General features: G+C 37.8%; 1 protein-coding gene across 2 annotated transcripts in view; it reads right to left on the bottom strand.

Moving 5' to 3' along the window:
* Nucleotides 1–449: 449 nt before the first annotated feature.
* Nucleotides 450–24,193, bottom strand: part of LOC133608835 (uncharacterized) — a 33,756-nt gene continuing 10,012 nt past the window's right edge. For both annotated transcript variants that reach the window (XM_061964410.2, XM_061964409.2), the window contains 12 exons: nt 20,715–20,836; nt 20,002–20,119; nt 17,796–18,741; nt 11,243–14,042; nt 9,206–9,353; nt 8,996–9,123; nt 8,880–8,915; nt 8,534–8,808; nt 8,367–8,455; nt 4,646–4,863; nt 1,066–1,114; nt 450–997 (listed from right to left, as the gene is read on the bottom strand). In XM_061964410.2, the coding sequence (XP_061820394.2) occupies nt 685–997; nt 1,066–1,114; nt 4,646–4,863; nt 8,367–8,455; nt 8,534–8,808; nt 8,880–8,915; nt 8,996–9,123; nt 9,206–9,353; nt 11,243–14,042; nt 17,796–18,741; nt 20,002–20,119; nt 20,715–20,836 (5,242 nt within the window). In that variant the 3' untranslated portion in view covers nt 450–684. The remainder of the gene's footprint in view (nt 998–1,065; nt 1,115–4,645; nt 4,864–8,366; nt 8,456–8,533; nt 8,809–8,879; nt 8,916–8,995; nt 9,124–9,205; nt 9,354–11,242; nt 14,043–17,795; nt 18,742–20,001; nt 20,120–20,714; nt 20,837–24,193) is intronic.

Raw genomic sequence — 24,193 nt, forward strand, 5'->3', positions numbered from 1 at the left:
ATCTATAAAGGGACTTTATTCTATTTTATACGATTGTGTGATTAAGTATTACATTTTTGTAGTCAATTATAAATAAGATTATTATGTTTAATGTAAATATGTTTGGGCTTAAGAACAAGGTCATTTCAGAACACCATAAGCGTGTGCCTCTTCCTGCTCCATTTTGGATGTATTCCTTATTTTTTGCAGATTTTTTTTTTGTAATACTTTTGTTTGAAATGATCTTGATGTAGATTATTTTTGAAGTCAAATCAAGTCAAATTACAGCATTTGGTACGCTCTTTTTTTTTTTTTAAGAGTTTATACTTAAAAAAACAACACACACTCTTCTGTCATCTTTTTCCACGCAGCGTTTGTTTTATTGTACAACCATGAGTGTGTGTGCATTAGAATATACAGTGTGTGTGTGTGTGTGTGTGTGTGTGTGTGTGTGTGTGTGTGTGTGTGTGTGTGTGTGTGTGTGTGTGTGTGTGTGTGTGTGTCGCTGAACATCAGCGTCATGTGACCTGTCATGTGACCTTGCTTGTTTTATGCTAATGACTTGACTAAAATGAGTTGTTTACTGTTTAAATTTTGAATAATACATAAAAACCCTGAACTGACACTGACACTATGTGGACAAAAGTATTGGAAGCTGGAAGTAAACAATAGGAAGTGAAAGAACGGCGTGGTTTTAGAGAAACTTCAACTATGAGTTTCAGCATCAGCAACCTTCTGTCCAGTGGGGGTCTTTCTTCCGTCTTGCTCGGCCTTCCTTGGCAGCAGGGGGCTGCTGCCTGCTTTCCTCCCACCCTGGGGGCTGCAGGAGCCAGGAGCTTGACTCTTACGCTGCAGTAAAGGACTCCTGGAGCCTTTAGGCTTTGCAGGCGGCGCCGTGAGCGAGTCCAGAAGCTTCAGCGACCTCAGGGTCAGCAGCCCGCAGAAGTAATTGCACTGGTGCTGCGACACAAAATGCTCAAACACTCGAGGCTTGCCCTCGATGGCCAGACCTTGATGTCTGCAAAACCACAAAACCAATGTTGATAAGTCTGAAAGACAAAGAAGTGTTATTGATCGTGAACTAACCCTGTGGATCTGACTGCCATTCCAATGTTGGTGAGCTTTGCGTCGACACCTACAAACAAAAGCACAATAGAATGAGCGTATTTTCAACAGCTGTTGTACTTATTAGTGAAAATATACAGTATACGTGTGGCCCCCTGCACAATAATATTGTTTCTTTAATGTTCCTGAACTTCACCTAAATCTGCAAACTAAGTGTCACTAGATGGCAGTGTTGGCAGACGAGAGGACAAGGTGAATCAGGAAGTTGCGACACAGCCGAAAGTAAAAATGTGCACATGTAACTTTATTTATTTGTTCTTGAAGTGTATTTCGACTATGCAAACAGTTACGACATACACATATTACAACATTTCCTAAAAGTAGTAGGAAGAAGCTGATCTTATTTAATTCTACCCCTTTTCTACTTCATAGCAATTACAAACACATTTATGGCCGCTTTTTGATATACGTGTGGATTATACACACACACACACATTATATATATATATATATATATATATATATGTGTGTGTGTGTGTATATATACATACACATATATATATGTATGTATGTATGTATATATACTGTATGTATTTGTATGTATATATATATAAATATATATATATACATATACTGTATGTATATGTGTGTATATATACACACGTACATACAGTATATGTATACATTATTTATACAGTATGTGTGTATATATGTACATACATATATACATGCATACATATATACACATATATATACACACACATATATATATATGTATATATATATATATGGATACATATACGTATAAATATATATACACATATACATACATATACATTATATATGTATATATTATATATACATTATTTATATGTGTGTATATACATACGTACGTACATACATACACATATATATATATATATATATAAATATGTGTGTGTATATATATATATGTGTATATATGTGTGTGTGTGTGTGTGTATATATATATGTATGTATATATGTATATATATACATACTTACATACATATATACACACATACATATATATATATATACACACATACTTTATATATATATATATATATAATGTGTGTATATATATATATGTATGTGTGTATATATGTATGTAAGTATGTATATATATTTATATATATATATATATATATAAATATGTGTGCATATATGTGTATATATATATATATGCATGTATGTATGTGTATGTGTATATATATATATATATAATTGAACAATATTTTCCTATATTATAATAGTATAAACATGCATCAAATTAAATTCAAGTTTGATTGAAAAAAGTATAAATATTTTTTAAACTATTTCAATTTATTCTGGGGAGGACCTGGCTAAAATTGTTATTTTGCAATAAAAATGTATAATTATTGAACAATGTTTTTCCATGAATTAGTTTTAGTACAAAACATGCAGCAAATAAATTTGAGTTTGATGAAAGAAAGTAAAAAGTACCTAATTTAAAAAAAAAAATATATATATATGTAATCGGGAGGTGGAGGCTCCAAATAAAATTAAAGTTAAAGTTAAAAGTTAAAGTACCAATGATTGTCACACACACACTAGGTGTGGAGAAATTATTCTCTGCATTTGACCCATCACCCTTGATCACCCCCTGGGAGGTGAGGGGAGCAGTGGGCAGCAGCGGTGGCTGCGCCCGGGAATCATTTTGGTGATTTAACCCCCAATTTCAACCCTTGATGCTGAGTGCCAAGCAGGGAGGTAATGGGTCCCATTTTTATAGTCTTTGGTATGACTCGGCCGGGGTTTGAACTCCCAACCTACCGATCTCAGGACGGACACTCTAACCACTAGGCCACTGAGTAGGTGCTGAGGACTCCAATTAAATCTAAGTTTGATTAATCAAAAAGTATACAAATTGTTTCACATCAAATAAAATGTGCGGAAGAATTAGGCAGGGGTGCTTTCAAAAAAATTCTACTTCAGGTCCCAATTTAGCCTGGGGCAGCCCTGGTTAAAATTTAACATTATTTTCCTATGAATTCATTTCAGTACAAAACATGTATCAAAATTAAATTCAAATTTGATTGAAAAAGTATAAGAAATTGTTTCACATAAATAAACTTTATTTCTGTCCCTACATCACATCACTAACAAAGGTCGCCGAGATTTGACAACTCCCTGATTTTAAGTGAGTTGGACGAAATTGGCCTTAAGAAGGTTTTACTGAGCAGGAGTCAAATCGAGCAAGGAAATGTAACATTTTCGAATGAATTGCGATTCTTATATGCAACGATTCTTAATCGATTAAAAAACAATCAAAAAAAGTATTGACTTTGTTTTTATTTTTTTTATTTTCTTTGTTTGTGGGTTGGGCTCTCGGGGGTGATGGGGCCGTGCTCTGGCTCCCACGCACTCTGGGAGTCGAATGTATTGTACATACAAATTCACATATGCTCACATACATTCATAGGTACCTACGCTCCCACATACATACACAAATACAGTACATATTTACATACCTAAAGTTCGTACATCCACACGCACATTCAATATACAAACATACACATACACATACTGTACATATACATTCACTGTACAAACACATATACACATTATGTACATATACATTCATTGTACAAACACATATACACATTCTGTACATATACAAGTACATATGCATACTTACACTCATGCACATAATCACGTTTCATCAAACATATATTAACGTTGTTGCCCTAGGGTAAACTGGGTGTAACACATGGCACACTGACAAAGCCTTAACCTATTGTTACTATAACAATCTACAAGGTTAATGTAGGTTGCTTCTCTTTCTCCCCCTCCATTTTTCTGCATTCTTTCGTATCTCAAGTTATCATTACGTATATGTATTGTTGCATTTAAACAACTGTATTGTTGATAATAAAGGTAAATTATTGGTATTGTTCATTATCAATAGCGCTATTTCTATTGGTATTTGTATTGATCCATTTGTAGTGTAATAATGCTCATTGTCATTTCTGTATTTTTTATTTTTCGCTAACTGCTTATTTGCTATTACTTTTACCATCATATTTGTACATGTCGTATTTGCTGACGTTGCTCTATTGTTGTTGTTGTTGTTTGCTGTTGTTGTTTTTGTCTCTCTGTCTAATCCCCCTCTTGTCCCCACAATTTCCCCCTCTGTCTTCTTTTTTTTTTTCTCTTTCTATCCCCTCCTGCTCCGACCCGGCTGCACTAAATGATAATAGAAATACATTTAATAAAGTCAAATACAAATAAGGCAACAAGAGAAGTATCCTACACTTCTCTTTTGAAAAGTAAATCTGAACAGCCGACATGGGCATCTACATCAACTATATGATTTGCCTAAGAAGCTGGACAGGACAAAAAAAAAAAAAAAAAAAAAAAAAGAAAAAAGTATTGACTTTGAATCGAGAGTCGTTTTCAGTCGAGAATCGATACTGAATCGAATCGTTACCCCCAAGAATTAAATGAAATTGTTTTGGAGACCAAAGGAGTCTTAAATTACCAAAATTTTTTTTAAATCCGTGAAAATCTTTGTCATTATTACACATCTGTATTTGGGAGTAAAAGGTCCTAGTTTTACCTTCTAGCCGGGTGATGAGCAGATTGCCGTTGGTCCATTGAAAGAGCCAATGCTGCAGAGCACAACACTTAAGCTCCACTTCGGACGCAGTTCTCCTCTCCATCCTCCCTGTATCGTCCAGGAAGACATATTTCTGATACGCTCCTGTCAGGTCAGCTTCCGCCGTGGCGTAGGGGATCGTGTTGGCTGGCCGGTACATCAAGTGGACCGGGATTACCCTAGTTTGACGGAGATTAGCACAGAGTCATTGAAACAATTCATAAGATTGGTTTCCACCAAGCAGTACAGGCCTGGTTACAATACGCTTTTTTTGTGTTATGAAGGGGTCTAAAGTATTTGATATGTACAGTGCCATTTTTTTAAGAGGTTTTTGGATCGGGTATTGGTCGCAGTGATGTGGTATGGTATGATACGCCTGCTTAGTAACATGCTGTTTATTGATTGGTCAATAGATAAAAAATCCTAAGAGCCATTCTGATGGGTACTTTTCACATTTGAACCAATACGGTACCAATTACCAGTACATGGTATTGATACAAGTGCCAATTTTTGGTACTTTTGTGTGTATTCATTTGTTAATAAATATTACTTTGTTAAATAATACAATAATTTCAATCTAACATTTAATACAGGGCTGATAATAGTAACTGTGTTATTCAGTTGTTAAATATTATTTTCTTACAGTTCTCAGTCTCATTTGCAAGTATGCATTTAATTCAGTTTTTTCAAGGTGTGTTGCCGTAGCCAGGAAGTAATCTTTGTCATTAAGTTGAATGTGAAAATCTTGTCTTTTGTTGAGACCTACAATGTTTAATACTGTAAATAGTGTACTTATCACACACTAGCTGTTTGATTGAAACAAGTATCTAAAGCCCTGTCTACATTAAACGAATAATTATTTAGCCTAAGCCACGTGTCAGCCACACTAACCCAGAGTTTAAGGTAACCCTCTTTGGATAATTTTTTACACGGGTAAGTGCAGCGTGTATTTCTTGAATCTCCGGCTCTTAGCTTTGTATTGACACATTGATCGTTTACAAACTGACTTCAGAGAGGAAGTGAAGTCAGAAAGACCGCGCTCCACACAGGAAGTGACGCCAGAAAGAATGCGTCACAACCAGGTGGTTTCGTAACTCTGAGGTAACCACTAGAAAGATGGAGGCGAGTCATCCAGACATGCCCGTGTTTCTCCTTCTACAAACCCTGTTTCCATATGAGTTGGGAAATTGTGTTAGATGTAAATATAAACGGAATACAATGATTTGCAAATCCTTTTCAACCCATATTCAATTGAATGCACTACAAAGACAATATATTTGATGTTCAAACTCATAAACTTTCTTTTTTTTTTGCAAATAATATTTAACTTAGAATTTCATGGCTGCAACACGTGCCAAAGTAGTTGGGAAAGGGCATGTTCACCACTGTGTTACATCACCTTTTCTTTTAACAACACTCAATAAACGATTGGGAACTGAGGAAACTAATTGTTGAAGATTTGAAAGTGGAATTCTTTCCCATTCTTGTTTTATGTAGAGCTTCAGTCGTTCAACAGTTCGGGGTCTCCGCTGTCGTATTTTACGCTTCATAATGCGGCACACATTTTCGATGGGAGACAGGTCTGGACTGAAGGCGGACCAGGAAAGTACCCGCACTCTTTTTTTACGAAGCCACGCTGTTGTATCACGTGCTGAATGTGGCTTGGCATTGTCTTACTGAAATAAGCAGATGCATCACAGATGCTGGCTTTTGAACTTTGCGTCGATAACAGTCTGGATGGTTCGCTTCCCCTTTGCTCCGGATGACACGATGTCGAATATTTCCAAAAACAATTTGAAATGTGGACTCCTCAGACCACAGAACACTTTTCCACTTTGCATCAGTCCATCTTAGATGATCTCGGGCCCAGAGAAGCCGGCGGCGTATCTGGATGTTGTTGATAAATGGCTTTGTATAGTAGAGCTTTAACTTGCACTTACAGATGTAGCGACAAACTGTATTTAGTGACAGTGGTTTTCTGAAGTGTTCCTGAGCCCATGTGGTGATATCCTTTAGAGATTGATGTTAGTTTTTGATACAGTGCCGTCTGAGGGATCGAAGGTCACGGTCATTCAATGTTGGTTTCCGGCCATGCTGCTTACGTGGAGTGATTTCTCCAGATTCTCTGAACCTTTTGATGATATTATGGACCGTAGATGTTGAAATTCCTACATTTCTTGCAATTGCACTTTGAGAAACGTTGTTCTTAAACTGTTTCACTATTTACTCACGCAGTTGTGGACAAAGGAGTGTACCTCGCCCCGTCCTTTCTTGTGAAAGACTGAGCATTTTTTGGGAAGCTGTTTTTATACCCAATCATGGCAGCCACCTGTTCCCAAGTAGGCTGCACACCTGTGGAATGTTCCAAATAAGAGCATTCCTCATTTTTATCAGTATTTATTGCCACCTTTCCCAACTTCTTTGTCACATGTTGCTGGCATCAAATTCTAACGTTAATGATTATTTGCAACAAAAAAAAGTTTATCAGTTTGAACATCAAATATGTTGTCTTTGTAGCATATTCAACTGAATATGGGTTGAAAATGATTTGCAAATAATTGTATTCCGTTTATATTTACATCCAACACAATTTCCCAACTCATATGGAAACAGGGTTTGTACATGCACAGACACTTGTGGAAATCACACATGAACACCTTAAGAGAAGGAAACGTGCGATTGCAGCTATTTCAGATACAACACATCTCAGACGGCAACATAGCAATGTTGAGCGAGGGTTTTGGATAAGGCCTGGAAGAACGGCAGCCTGGTGGGATATGTTTGTCAACAAGTGTGCTGTGCCAGAGGAATGGCAAGAGAACTTTCGAATGTCCAGGTTAGCTGTGATCCCACTTCCTGAAAAACTTTGTCCATTTGTCCGAGGAGAGACAACGAGAATGCGGGCCGACGACGGAAGACTACGGAAAACAGCGAATGCATTTGGACTGGCAAAGCAGACTGTATTAGTTATTGATATCAGAGATTGATTGTTGTAAAACACCCGGATTCCAGTTAATTGAAATACCACAATACTGGATATTGTTCAGATAAGTTAAATTTAATTAAAGAACTTGCAACACTGGAGGTGACTATGACGTGTGCATTTTCCGCGCATACTAGGCGGCGGAAAGATGGGGGAGGGGTCTTAAACGACGGCATTGTGTGTATGTGGACAGGGATAAGGTTAGGTGGGATATAGTCTGTATAACCTTAGCCGGCTTAGTGTAGAAGGGGCCTTAGTTGAAGTTTTGATTACCGGATTTAGAGGTGTTGAAGTCATGTAAAATTGCTAATGCTAATTAGTAGCATATGTATGGCATACCTAATGTAAATTAGCATCAAGATAGCGCATTTTGAAAAGTGCAGCCTTACTTTTAAATATGTTGTATCAGGCATGCTTGCTTTGTTGGCATGGAAACTTGCAACACTACCTAGATGCAGTCTGCTTTGAATGCGGCAAGTGCTTGAGCCGCTGTCAAGTTTGCATCCTGACATGTCTTGTGCAATGTATAAAAGTAACGCTTATTTATTGAAAATGTCATCAATGTTCAATTCACTAGTTATGTAGTTCATACCGCTACCAACATCCCTATGGTATGATCATGGTGACCAATCCAAACCGAACTGGAAACATGGTGTTGATAGCTTGAGTGAATTATGGAAAGTCAATATTCAAACTCACTCAAGAGGGGGTCCAAAGTTTTCAATAACTCTCGCCTCTGCAGAGAAGATTTTGCAGTATTCCCGAGCCAGATTTTGAATTTTACACTCCTGCACGCAAACAAATGGAAAAGAGCCTGTTAGAATTAAAAAAGAAAATATCCAATTTTGACAGTTTCTCTTGCCCACCAGCTTGACTAAGTCCATGTTCCTGTCTATGAGGCTGTGCTCCTCCCTGCCACCATAAGCAACATGGCGGCTGGTTTTGATGACACATGTGTTTCCGGACTCAAACAAGGGCTCCAAGCCATAAATGACCTTAGCCCTCCAGACTTTGTGGGTGCAGCCTTCGGAGATACAGGGTTTCTGCACCATTACGCGGCCAAACAACTTGCTGCCCCAGATGCCACAGTCAGCCACGCCCTTACTGAACACCTGTGGCGTCATTTCAATTTCTTCTCCAACTTGACGAGGGAGGAAAATTATTAGGATAGGCTTTTAAAACGTTCAGCTAGATTCAAGAATAACAGCTTACCTCCAGGGTCCTCGCGCAGAGAAATTCCAGCCAGAACTACGACAAAAGTAGAGACTGTATTGTAAGAATAGTTGCAGCTAAATAAAATGCTTTATAGTTGCAAAATGAGCACATACTGTCTGGACCAAGCAGAAAGTCAGTTGAGTCGCTCCCGTAATCGTTAGTGATCGTGCATTTGTAAACACCAGAGTCTTTACTTGACGCTTGAACGACTGCCAGATTGACCTGACTCTCGTCCGCCTCACTGGGAAAAAAAAAAAGAAAAGCAATATTCCAGAGGACTGATTTACTACCGGTAGTCGTAAAAAGTCACGTTCAGAACTTACTTTCTTTTGATCCGAGCAATCTCCGCTTGATTCTTGTACCAAGTAATTGTAGAGTCGCTGAGAATGTTGAAGAACTGGCACCATAGTTTCAGGTGTCCCGATGCGTCCGCAAACCTTTCACTTCGGATTTTACGGATAACTTGAGGGGCTGGAAAGTAGATACATGACCATAACAACATAGCAACTGGTTTGTGGAAGGTCTTTGATGAACAATCCAAGAGTAACCCTTGTTTCCACCAAGTAGCACATTTTGGTTCGGGAAAACCATGATCAGACCCTTTAAGATTTTGCAGGTTTTTTTTGTGATTGTAGCTGCAGCTTTTCAGAAAATTGCTACAAAAGTTGTTTTGACTTTTATAAATTTGTTATCAATATTTTAGGTGTTCCTTGTAACCTTAACCTAAATTAGCACAGGATTGCAACTAAAATGGGAAAACAGTTTTTTGTATTGATGTTTTACTCGTTTTGTACCACACTGACTTAAAAGTTTACTGATGGCAGTAAAAACACATATTTAGAGCTTATTATCAAATGATTGTACAGTTTAATTGATTCTAACTAATATCAATAATAATAGTAATAAATTATAATCATAAAAAAAAGACATAGCCAAAGGCTTCCTTATTGTCCGCTGTCTGTCTGCTCTGTTGTGCACAAGTTGCAGATATTCTCCATGTTTATTTTACTGTTGAAAAGTGTTTGTCCGTCTTAAACCTTCATTTATGTTCCAACACATTTGCCCCCACACGTTAAGAGCATTTGTGAGCTGTTGAGAGCAATTTATAGCACTAATTTTTGTTGGTAAATGAGAGACAATGAGAGATTATCATCACACTTCAACAGCCGGTCAGCATTGCAAATTAGAATATGTTCTTAATTACCTTACCCTGGATAAATAATGGCTAAATAAATGCATATAAACATGTAAACTAGAAAGTAAGGACGTTGGTGTGCTCCTAAATATTTCAATTCTACATTACCCAAAAGGCTGTAGCGCTGTAGACTGGGAACCGGGAGTAGGTTTGAGCTACTTCAATCGTGCGGATTGATCAATAAAGAGTTGATATATTGTTCGACGTTGCTGATCATGCTTCTTTTCTTCTACACAAGAAACAAACATGAGTTTTGGGCTCAGAGACAAATTTGATTGGCTCAAATGACGTTGATTAGCCAAAGTATGCGTGGAAGTTGTAAGGCCACGCATTATTTTGCTTGCATTGGTTAAACTTTTGTAAAATGGAGGGCCTGCCTGATCTGGCTTGAGTTTCAACTAGGCTCACGTTAAACATCGTAGCTGCAGGACAGTGTGTAAGAGCGCACTCACGCTTGGTTCGTTTGGCAAGTGTGAACGCATCGATCCAGGTTCAAACACAACATTCTCATCTGGAACCAGAATGCTTGGAAGAGGAGGGCCCCGGCACAAGCACATGCACAAGTGCTCAACATGGATGCATCGTGCTCATTATTACGTATTGTGTAATAGCTTGTGTAATAGAAATAAACCAAACAACCTAAAACAACCGACAAAGTCATGAAAGTAGCAGTGATACATTATTTTAGGACGTGTTGGCAAACATGCCCAAGACCAATAGTTATATGGTAGTTTTGGTTGTAATCTTTTACAATGGAAATGCGCCATAAATTTGCATTAGGTAGAAACCAAACCATAATACTTGGTAGAAATGGGGCTATGAAGATATTTAACATGATTGTGTGCTGATTTGAGCAAACAGTCCGTATTGTGATAAGTTCTAAAGATTGTCTCTTTAAAGGGTATTTACTCGTCACACGTACAATTAAATCTGGTGTCTGCATTAACCCATCTCATGGTGTGCAGTTACCGTCTGGTGCTCTGGGAATCCAGAGCTTGTTAGAGGAAGTTGACCGGAAAATAATCTCAAGTTGTTTTAACTTTTTAGTTAATTTGGGAACCAGAACACCTGGATAAAAATCTGCTAACTACTCCTCCACCATGCCACTATAAAACTGATTCAAAATATTTGTATATGCACCCTTTGTAAATGTTATTTATTTTACCTTTGCATGGGTCAGGTTTGGGCTTCTCACTTTTGTCACTTTGGAGTTCCTCATTGGGTGTTTGGCTCAATGGCGTTGTCATCTTCTTCCTAGCCAGCAGTGGTGACTTCTTCTCTAAAGGATAAGTCTGCTCATCCTTGGGCTGTTCAAGAGGTGACTGTTGCGCAGAGTCTGGAGACGAAAGAATTGTCACAGGACTTGTGGAAACGTTGCTGTCTGGCAAAGACATAAGTGGCGACTTCTCTACAGGAGAAGTCTTCTCGTCTTTGGCTTGTAGAAGAGGTGACTGTTGCGCAGAGTCTGGAGACAAAAGGATAGTCACAGGACTTGTGGAAACGTTGCTGTCTGGCAAAGACAGCAGTGGCGACTTCTTCTCTACAGAAGAAGTCCTCTCGTCTTTGGGTTGTAGACGAGGTGACTGCCCCGCAGAGTCTGGAGACGACAGGATTGTCACAGGACTTGTGGAAACGTTGCTGTCTGGCAAAGACAACAGTGGCGACTTCTTCTCTACAGGAGAAGTCCTCTCGTCTTTGGCTTGTAGAAGAGGTGACTTTTGCACAGAGTCTGGGGACAACAGGATAGTCACAGGACTTGTGGAAACATTGCTGTCTGGGAAAGACAGCAGTGGCGACTTTTTCGCTATAGGAGAAGTCCTCTCGTCTTTGGGTTGTAGAAGAGGTGACTGCCCCGCAGAGTCTGCAGACGACAGGATTGTCACAGGACTTGTGAAAACGTTGCTGTCTGGCAGTGTCGACTTCTTCTCTACAGGAGAAGTCCTCTCGTCTTTGGGTTGTAGAAGAGGTGACTTTTGCGCAGAGTCTGGAGACGACAGGATAGTTACAGGACTTGTGGAAACGTTGCTGTCTGGGAAAAACAACAGTGGCGACTTCTTCTCTACAGGAGAAGTCCTCTCGTCTTTAGGTTGTAGAAGAGGTGACTGCCCCGCACAGTCTGGAGACAACAGGATTGTCACAGGACTTGTGGAAACGTTGCTGTCTTGCAAAGACAGCAGTGGCGACTTCTCTACAGGAGAAGTCCTCTTGTCTTTGGGTTGTAGAAGAGGTGACTGTTGCGCAGAGTCTGGAGACGACAGGATAGTCACAGGACTTGTGGAAACACTGCTGTCTGGGAACGACAACATTGGCGATTTATTCTCTACAGGAGAAGTCCTCTCGTCTTTGGGTTGTAGAAGAGGTGACTGTTGCGCAGAGTCTGGAGACGACAGGATAGTCACAGGACTTGTGGAAACGTTGCTGTCTGGGAAATACAACAGTGGCGACTTCTCTGCAGGAGAAGTCCTCTCGTCTTTGGGTTGTAGAAGAGGTGACTGCCCCGCAGAGTCTGGAGACGACAGGATTGTGGAAACGTTGCTGTCTGGCAGATACATCTCTTGTTTCTCAGGTTGGTGATCAGGTTGTAAATTAGTCTCTGTGCTCTCTGCTCGTGTGGCCTTAGAGGTAAGAATTTTGCGGCGGGCCCCTAACGCTTGCTCTTGTGGGGTGGCAGAAGGCGAAGGAGAGTCACAGTCTCGTTTCCTCAATAACATACTGGCTTCAGGATTTGAATTGCGTACAAACGCACTCCCAAAAACGTCTTTAACCAAGGACTGGCTTTTTTGGAGACAAAGGTTTTCTTGTGTGACTGTATCAAGGACACATTTATCGGCAAACATCTGCACCTCTTGTGAACAAATGGTTGGATTAGGATCTTCTATTGTGTCTTGATCTACAACTGTTTGAGAAGAGTGTTGAGTTTCATTGGTGAGTTTAATTTCTGGGATCATCTTTCTATTGAGCCCCATATCTTTCCTTTCATTCCCATCATCTGTGGCTCTTAATGCAGGTTTTTGGGTTGCCTCCTCTTTGGGATTTATTGAAATAGAAGGTAAATAACCTACATGGGGCGTGTTCAAGAAACCTTGATTGTCTTCTTTGTCAAGCAGGGCGGGGACAGACGGACTCGGATCTTTTTGAAAACTTGTCGAAATTGCATCTTGAGTGTTACTCTTGCTGTCATTATTTGGCTTTACAAAATGTTCTCTCAGATATGTTCTACCCACAATACTCTCCAGAAGGCTTTCTGGTTCTGACTTCTGAACTTGAGATTCACATTTGTTGTCATAATTTGTTATGCTTTGGTCTTCAGCATTTGTCAGACTTGCTAGCTCCAACTCCAGCGCCCTTATTTGGGCTCTTAAAATCTCTGCGACAGATACGATTCTGGTCACAGGTTTGGAGATTTCTTGGAAGCCTTCGGGTTGCTGCTCATGAGAGTTTGGATGTTCTTTGGAACGTGGGGCAACAGTCTCAGTTTTAGTCGGTTCATTAGTCTGTAATTCAGTATTGGGCTTTAAACTAGACTCGGTCTTCTTTCCCTTAGACGCACAAACATTGGAGGCTTTGTCGACTTTATCTATGGTGTCTTCAGCTCGTTGAATCTTGCCTGAAGAAGACGATGAACCCAGCACCACTGACTTGCGAAGATCATTTCCTTCTACCTTCTCATTACCTTTTATTCCTTGTACAGATTTCACAACTAAGCCATTCTGGCTTTTCTGGCCTGCAGATGAAATGAGAGCCGTCTTCTGAGGACGTGCAAAAAGGCTTTTCTTTGATCCAGTGGAAAGATGCCTTGTGTCCTGCTTTGGCTCAACAATAGGTGTGATAAAATTTGTCAGGCGGTCTTTTATTGTGGCTGAAACCTTCCGTTTTGGTTGTACGCCTACCGAACGCCGGTCAGGTGGAGGCTCTGGGTTGACAGGGGCAACATTCCCACTCATCCTAGTGCGGGCTCGTGTAACCTTGAAAGACAATGCAAGCAGAGGTTTCCAGGCTGTAAATACTAATGATACTCTATCCCTGGCTATGCTGGACATGGATACAAATATTGTAATTCTAACAACAGCAACAGTGTAACCAGAAACAGGAAAAAAAAAACCCACTGGAGATACCTTGGGAAACTTGAGATAAGATAAAAGACACAAATGTAACTTATTTTCCTAAATAGTTTACGAACTCAGCTGCAGACATTTGGAGGCGTTTATCTGAAAGAGTATTTTTAAGACTTGTTTGTACAAATTGTCGAAGTTACAAAAGTACAACTAAGAGAAAATTTAGCGAAGTCATTCAGATAAGAATTACGATGATTAGGATGTGACTTGTACCACCGAACTAGTGTAAGTAAGTAAGTAACATTTATATGCACATTTATATGACCATGCCAATGTGTATTTGTATAAGTTTAAGGCTTTGTTTGTATGTACATTTTACAATACAGTACTCATGTGCTAGTTTATATATGAACACAATTACAAAAACAAAAACTTTTTTGGATCTGAAAATATATTTTACCAACTGCAAAACAAAGGTAAGTTTTAGGAAACAAAACTACAAAACTTTACATGGTAGGAGACATGAAATCGGCGTAAAACAACTAAAGTAGGGATGGGCACTAATACGGTACTGATTCCCAAGGGTACTGAGCAGTACCAATTTTCAGAACTTTTACGTGTGTTTATGTGTTAAATAATAATTAATTTTTTAATATTAAAAAATATGTTGGTTTTTTTTAACATTAAACAGTGAGATGATAATGACAACTGTGCTGTCTAGTAGTTATATCTTGTTGACTGGCACTTCTGAGTCTGATTTGCAAGTATTATATATTTAACGCAAACATAGTTTCTTTATTGGAATTAAAAATTGCAACATTACCTCGTGGCAGTCAAGCTGCGTCCGCTACTATGAGTGCTTGTTTACTTGCCAAGTGTTTGAGCCGCCAACTGAACGTGACGTCATTTGCAACAACTGTATTGAAATATGGCACTGTTTGATTTGACATGAATCGATACCCTCTAGTACCAACAGAATTTGGTTGGTACCAATAAAAGTACCAAATTCGGTGCCAATCTTTAAACTCAAGAAAATACTTTTTGGAAACTAAAGTTTTTTATAATAGACTGAACAGTTGGGTTCCTTGGTTGCTATTTACAAGGCGCCGCTTGGTGGTGACCCATCGATCTTCTGTTCTTGGACGGGTTGTACTGAAAACAAGTTTTGTTGTACTTTTTAAGTGCAATGACAATAAAGTTCCATTCTCTTCCATGTAAAAGTAGACAAATGTAACTTAAGTTTATATTAGCTTAGCGTGAGAATCACTGCTATAGGCTCAGTATGGTCACAATGTGCAAAAATAAACCCTCTCCTTCTGACCTATTATAAAATGTATTATTATATTAAAACTATTGCTTGTGTAAGTATACAACTTCCATCCATCCATCCATTTTCTACCGCTTATTCCCTTCGGGGTCGCGGGGGGCGCTGGAGCCTATCTCAGCTACAATTGGGCGGAAGGAGGGGTACACCCTGGACAAGTCGCCACCTAAGTATACAACTTGATACTGTTATGTTACAGCAGTGTGGTTGAGTTCAGTATGTCACTTCAATGAGTTGAGACCAGCCAGTGTCAAATCCACATCAACGTCTGTGCATGAGCTTTTATAATTAGCCAGAGAGGTTCTTCTCCATGTGTCACATGACATTCCGTAAAAGATGAGATAAACTAGCCTGGATTATCTTCACTCTTTGTTCATTTCAGAACACACATTTTAAAATCATGCATTTCAATACAATCAATTATTATAAAAATGCATCTAGAATATATACAGTATAGCTAAAAACATGACTATTTATTTGCTTCCACCAAATCAAATGAGGCAGGCTAAGACCTTTGAACACGTTACGATGCTATTTTGCGTTTATGTGTAGCTGCAATGGCATGTGAGTCATTTTAAGAGGCACTTGGTCTGAGCACTGTTTTGTCTCACTGATGACAGTAGCAGTGCACAGCATTGCATAAGCCTGTCTAATAGGCACTCGCAATCCCACTGCAGCAGGAACATTTGACTGATAATTGCAACAATAAACGTATCGATCTATTCCTTGTTTCGATTGTTTTTTACATTGTGTTACATGTGTGTATTTTTACACTATTTGCTACAGGAGTAGTGCAAATGTTACAGTTTACAACATAAATATTTCTAAGATTATTGTTATTGAGTTGTTACAATTTATATGCACCAAATTTTATTTTTTTTTGTTTACATTTTCTTATTCTATGCTCATAAAACTGTTAAGACTGTTAACGTCTAACCTTTGACTATCTAATGCAGTAGTTATCAAACTTTTTCATCAAGTACCACCTTAGAAAAAAATGGCTCTCCAGTACCACCATCATGATCAATACAAAAGCGTAGTAAGGCTAAGTATTCATTAAAAACAAGGCATAGGTTTTATTAAACAAGTATATGACTATTTTGGCCACTGTAACATTGCACACTTTGAACAGTAACACTGTGTTTGAACGTAGCAGAATAAAACACTGTATTTTAATCAAGTGATTATTTGGAGTACCACAAGATGAAGCCCGCATACCACTAGTGGTACACATACCACAGTTTGTGTGGTATGTGTATGGTATGGTATGGAATGTGTATGGTATGGTAGGTGTATCACTGAACTAACATTTTTACTAAAGCATTGAATCTCACTTTAATCACCTTTTTGTGTGACAGTGTCATCTTAATGTGATCACCAATTTATGTAAGAAGATTTAGGCCCACCAAAAAAGGGGGACCACCGGGGGATGTGGGGGTTGTTTTATGACCGGACCTAAACCTTAAACAGGAAGTATACATCATATCCGGTGGCCATTTTATTTTTGTATTTTTTTTTTTTTAGTTAATTTTTGGTGATTAAACCCCCAATTCCAACTCTTGATGCTGAGTGCCAAGCAGGGAGGTAAGTGACCAAAATAATAGTTTTATATGCCTTTATCCACACTGTCTATGCGGGGAAATGGGCCCGAGTTCTGTAGATGATGTCACACCAAGAGAGGGCGACATATCGAGTCTGGCGATGGAAATAGAACGTTCCATGTACAGTTAGTTATCTACCCATTAATCTCTACAACTGATTGGTATTATAAGAAATGACTGCCAGATTCATTTTCAGGAGCAAAAAATACAATAAGAGAATTAGTTTTTGAACTTTGGTCCTTTGATAATATTTTTAAATTGTGACAATTTGATTCATAACTAATTTACAACCTAATTTGCTTTGTATTAAATACATTTGACAGAGACACAACATGTTTTTACGGACACATGCATATTATCATACTCTGTATGATTCAGTGCAGTTCTACATATTGTTATATTAATACCACCCTGACAATGTCAATCAAAACACTGTTGATGCAGCTGAGTTTAGGCCTCATCGGGGACATAGCGATAATAATGGTGTCACAAGAAACACATAAAAGGCCCGCAGGTTCCTATCTTTACAGAAGCTCTGAGTGTGATTCATACAAGTTTACCTCATAAAAAGGTTAATGACTAGTTTTCATTCCATGGACTTTTGAAGCCATTGCCAACATGCTGCATGTGTAAACACACGCCTGTCGTGAAGCTCCAGTGACACATTGTTGTAGCTATAAATAGCAGCAGGTTACGACACAAAGCCCCGCAATGAGCTCATGGGAAAAAAAAGCTCACCTCACTCGGCACAGACGCAGTCCCCGGAGACAGCTTTGTTTCCTTTTTGGGGGGCTGAGCTGCAGTCTGCTGGGGGGGTTTCCCTGGTAAAGCGGTCTGGCTTGGAGAGACCAGGTGCACTGATCCATGATCTGCATGTGTGGAAGTGTCAGCCTTCTCAGCCATGATTGGAACTTTATTTGTTCTTCTCGGGTCCTCCATAACTCTGCTTGGAGGTGCACTTTTCAGTCTGGAGGTCATGTGAGGACTTTGAGTCTTCTTCTCTGAGACTTTTTCTTTGGCTTTAATGTCACTTGCCTTCTCTTTCTTTACTCTTCCTTCGGAAAGTTCCAGAGGAGGCCTCACCGGCTCCTCCGAACTTCCATTGCTTGGATACTTCCCACGTTCTGCCCTGTCAGGCAGGAATGGAGGGATGTAACTTTCCACTTCCATCTCCTCTTTAGACATCCTCTCAGCTCGCTCCATATTTGCACTGCTGGAAATCCTAATCTTCTTCTTGACAAAAGGACTCTTACCACCGACACTTCCATTTTCCTGACTGACCTGACCATTTGTTTTGGAAGAAATCATAGGGCTTGTCTTTTCCTCCACAAGCCCCTCTGTGTGCTCCTCCAACCTCACCTCTGACTCCAAAGTCACAGATTGTCCGCCCTCCTCGTTGCTGCCCTCGTCCTCTGTGGAACTGGGCGTGCTCAGGAAAGCCTCCATGCTGGAGCGCCGCTTCCTCTGCCAGCGTTCCGGGCTGACGGTCCGCAGTGGCTCTTGGTTCTCCTTGCCTTCAATTTCCTTGCTTCTGTTCTCTGCTTTCTGCTTGAGCTTGGCAAAGTAGCGCTGGTGGATCTCGAACTCGCCCATAACACCCACCTCCAGAACCCCAGCGCAGGACACGATGCCTTTACTGTTACTGGCTGAAGCCTGGTACATGGCAGCATCGTCCACGGTGCAGCTGCAAGGACAAGACCACACTGTAAACCCTCGTTAATTCACTCAAATCAAATTCAAATTAAAATACAGTCACTCAAGTGTATTAAATTAAGACATTGCTTATTCCAAATGAGTTAAAGTCCACTTAAAGGGCACCTTTGATGAATTTCGAAATAGGGCAGTCTTAGTAAATCACACACAATACGCCCACTAATAGCACACACAATTTTATAGTTTGTATCTTAGTAGATCAGGCTCAAACTGTGCCTAAAATACACAAATGTTCTCAATTGTATCATCCTTTACCTTTAGAGTTTAATTAAAAATATACAATACAAAATATACAACATAAAGTAGCAAGAAACACATCAATAATGAATAAAGCAAAACATGTTGTAGACCAAAAATCACTTCATATTCTCTACTGCTCACTAGTGCTACGATATCTCAGTTATTGTGTAGAAATATGAGGATAATACTACAAATGTGCGCTTCATTCACTATCTGTGTTACAAAAAAGATCAATTAGAATAATACATAATGTTGGAACATACAAACCCTTTATTTATTAAATCACAATTATTGAAATTCATCGATTTGGTGCATTTGCAAACAGCTAAAATTATGTACAAAGCAAACTATAACCTGCTACCCAAGAATGTACAACAATTCTTCTCAACAAAAGAGGAGAAACATAACCTTAGAGAAAAATCTCATTTAAAACATGTGTATGCTCGTACAACACTTAAAACTTTTAGCTTATCTGTATGGGGAATTACATTTTGGAACGGATTAACCAAATAAATCAAACAAAGCACCAATATGATTCAGTTTAAGAGACTGTTCAAACTACAAGTGTTCACAAAGTACACAGAACAAGAATTATGATGAACATCTTGAACCCTTTTTTTTCCTTTTTTATTGAGACAAAGATTATTTACTATGGTTACTATGGTATATTATTTATTTGTTCACTGTTCTGTTACAGACAACAAGGAAACTGGATAAAATTGCTATGGTATGAAAAGGGGTAGGATTAAATAAGTTCTGCTTCGTCCTACTCCTTTTCGGACGTGCTGTAATGAAACAACTGGGAATCGTGTGATGCATTGTATTGTATGCATGTTCGAAATAAACTGGAACTGAACTGAACTATTTAAAGAGTTGTTTTATTGTTTCAGAATAACTGAGTTGTCGCAGCCCAGTTTGTTCAGTAAGTATGTTGAAAATATTCCAATTAAACTTTGCTTCAGTACGACTAAAACCTTCAGAGTATACATACTTGTAAATATGCAGGGAGTGGTTTTGTCCATTGCGAAATATTTCATATTTTGGGAGTCCACACAATCTGTCCAGCTGCTTGTCATCTTTATACCAAGTGACTTGAGGGATAGGATATCCTGAAAGACAAAAAGCACCATTTTTTAGATTAAGTCATATCATACATATTTTGCATTAAAACACATTTTATTTTTGTACATGTTTAGAATCATTTCTATATTAAATATTTTTGTAGAATATGCATGAATATAATGACTAATAATTATATTGTGTAATTCTTATTTTTGTGAAATCTATGTTAAAATAGTACAGAAAAAACTAAAGTTAATCATGTATTATAATATGTATATGTCTATATATATATACATATATATATATATATATATATATATATATATATATATATATATATATATATATATATATATATATATATATATATATTTTTTTTTTTTTTTTAACAAATGTTCTCAATTTGAGTATAACAATGAGATAAATAATTACTTTTTTTTTCAGGGATAAGTTATTTTTTGCCATTTTCTGCTTCCTTTATGCTCACTATATTTTTGGCGAGAATTCCTACTGTATGTATAGTGCAAAAAATGCACTAAATTAAAGATTCAGATAAATCAAATATTTTTCAGAATGGGCCTCACTACTATTGTCTTTTACTTTTAAATAATAGACCTCACGCAAAGAGATAGCAATGCCGACCTGTAACCACGCAGTAGAACTTGACGTTGGAGTTCTCCGACACAGCTCTGGACCTGAGAGTAGTTGGAAAGCTTGGTTGTTGGTCCTCTGTCAGTTGTGCTATCATGTTGAACAGTGTGCTCCTGTGCACATAGGTAAAAAAAACATTAACATTGTATTTTAAGTTGTACAAAACCCAAAACCAGTGAAGTTGGCACGTTGTGAATTCGTAAATAAAAACAGAATACAATGATTTGCAAATCCTTTTCAACTTATATTCAATTGAATAGACTGCAAAGACAAGATGTTTAATGTCCAAACTGAGAAACGTAATTTGTTTTTTGCAAATAATCATTAACTTATAATTTAATGGCAGCAACACATTGCAAAAATGTTGGCACAGAAGCATTTTTACCACTGCGTTACATGGCCTTTCCTTTTAACAACACTCAATAAACGTTTGGGAACTAAGGAGACCAATTTTTAAAGCTTTTCAGGTGGAATTATTTCCCATTCTTGCTTGATGTACAGCTTAAGTTGTTCAATAGTTGTGGTATTTTAGGCTTTATATTGCGTCACACATTGTTAATGGGAGACAGGTCTGGACTACAGGCAGTCCAGTTTAGTACCCGCACTTTTTTACTCTGAAGCCACGCTGTTGTCATACGTGGATTGGCATTGTCTTGCTGAAATAAGCAGGGGCGTCCAAGGTAACGTTGCTCCAAAACCTGTATGTACCTTTCAGCATTAATGGTGCCTTCACAGATGTGTAAGTTACCCATGCCTTGGGCACTAGTACAACCCCATACCATCACAGATGCTGGCTTTTGAACTTTGCGCCTATAACAATCCGGATGGTTCTTTTCCCCTTTGGTCCGGAGGACACAATGTCCACAGTTTCCAAAAACAATTTGAAATGTGGACTCGTCAGACCACAGAACACTTTTCCACTTTGCATCAGTCCATCTTAGAGGAGCTCGGGCCAAGCGAAGCCGGCGGCTTCTCCGGGTGTTGTTGATAAATTGCTTTCGCTTTGCATAGTAGAGTTTTAACTTGCACTTACAGATGTAGCGACAAACGGTAGTTACTGACAGTGGTTTTCTGAAGTGTTCCTGAGCCCATGTGGTGATATCCTTTACACACTGATGTCGCTTTTTGATGCAGTACCGCCTGAGGGATCGAAGGTACGTAATATCGCTTACGTGCAGTGATTTCTCCAGATTCTCTGAACCTTTTGCTGATATTACGGACCGTAGATGGGGAAATCCCTAAATTCCTTGCAATAGCTTGTTAAATGTTGTTCTTAAACTGTTCGATAATTTGCTCACGCATTTGTTGACAAAGTGGTGACCCTTGCCCCATCCTTGTTTGTGAATGACTGAGCATTTCATGGAAGCTGCTTTTATACCCAATCATGGCATCCACCTGTTCCCAATTAGCCTGTTCACCTGTGGGATGTTCCAAATAAGTGTTTGATGAGCATTCCTCAACTTTGTCAGTCTTTTTTGCCACTTGTTCCAGCTTTATTGACACATGTTGCAGGCATCAAATTTCAAACGAGCTGGTTTTGGGTTTTGTATTTATAAAACACATTAACGAGAATGACCAAACAATCCACTGTCTATTACACTCCAGTCCTGTAGGTGGCGGCAAACGTAAAACAACCGTAAAAATAACACTCATGTAAAAAAAGAAATGAAGACTCAATAAATTCAACTTAATAAATGCACAATGATGGCTTGCATGCAGCTCATTATGGCGCTACACACCCACACAGGATATACATGTCGTGCTGCTGATCCATGTCTGGTGTTGCTATCCTCTTCACTGCGAGGGTCAGTGCTCACTTTCACAGTGCGATGCACACTACTCATATGTGAGTAAACAAAACACGACTCAAATGCTTTTAAACGAGTATACGAACACAGCCTTTTGCCTGCCGGCAACAATTAATGCTGCTGTTTGATTCACTCATGATTAGACAGGAAATACTACTACTACTGAAAAAGTCATCATGCTTTTATTCATTTACTGTTCATGCACAGTGCTGCTCTGTGTGATGAATCTTGATCTTATTAAAAAAGTAAAATACACAATATGGAGATATGTGCTTTTCAATCAATTTTGTTTAGTTTTTCTTTTATTAAAAAATAATAATACTATTTGGGGAATTGTATTTGTTTTTTTATTTAAAAGTAAAAATTAAAATATTTTTTTCAATTAAGTTAGTTTTTTTAATAAAAAGGTAAAAATTTAATCAACAGTACTTATTTTCTTTAATTAAACAGTAAAATTCCGATTTGGAGATAAAAGGTTTTTAATCCACTTTGTTTTCTTTTCTTAATCAAAAAGTAAAAATACAATTTGGAGATATGTGGTTTTTAATCAACTTTGTTCAGTTTTTTAAAACTAAAAATTATAAATATCATTTGAAGATATGTGGTTTTCAAATGATATTTAAAAACCACATATCTTCATTTTCAATCAATTTTGTTCTTTTTTAAATTAAAAACTAAAAATACAATTTCATGATACATGTTTCCAATCAACTTTGTTTTTTTTTTTAATTAAAAGAAACATTTAATTTGGAGATACGTGAATTTTAATCAACTTTTATTTTTATGAAAAACTTAAAAATATGGCCCTGCATTCAACGTTTTTTTCATATTAGACCTTAGTAGATTATGCATGTGTACCTAATGGTGTGTTCAATCTGTTTATTTGATATAAAATACAATGTAATAATATAAAAATATGTAAAATCAGGTTAAAAATTTATTTTTAAGGTGTCAGAAATGTACTGTATTGTTTTGAATCTGAGGTCTAGAGATTTAATATGCAAAACACAATTACATGGCCGCTCCTCCCTATATGTGCAGATCACGCTATGTCCATAGGGCCTTTAAATCTGTGGGGGGCTCAGTTTAGCATGAATAAGCGCATGTAAAATAAATTAATGATGACTGGGCGCTTCATATGAAATCTTACCACAAACTGATTCCGAGCCTCTTCCTGCTCTGTCACTGATAAGAATCTAAATAATTAAATACATTTCTAGGAATAACAGGGCAGGTATATATATATATATATATATGTGTATATATATATATATATATATATATATATATATATATATATATATATATATATATATATATATATATATATATATATATATATATATATATAAATGTGTATATATGTATGTATATATATGCGTGTATATACAATATATATATATATATGTGTATATATCTATACAGGTAAAAGCCAGTAAATTAGAATATTTTGAAAAACTTGATTTATTTCAGTAATTGCATTCAAAAGGTGTAACTTGTACATTATATTTATTCATTGCACACAGACTGATGCATTCAAATGTTTATTTAATTTAATTTTGATGATTTGAAGTGGCAACAAATGAAAATCCAAAATTCCGTGTGTCACAAAATTAGAATATTACTTAAGGCTAATACAAAAAAGGGATTTTTAGAAATGTT

The sequence above is a fragment of the Nerophis lumbriciformis genome, linkage group LG06, assembly GCF_033978685.3.
Source record: "Nerophis lumbriciformis linkage group LG06, RoL_Nlum_v2.1, whole genome shotgun sequence".
Taxonomy (NCBI): Eukaryota; Metazoa; Chordata; class Actinopteri; order Syngnathiformes; family Syngnathidae; genus Nerophis; species Nerophis lumbriciformis.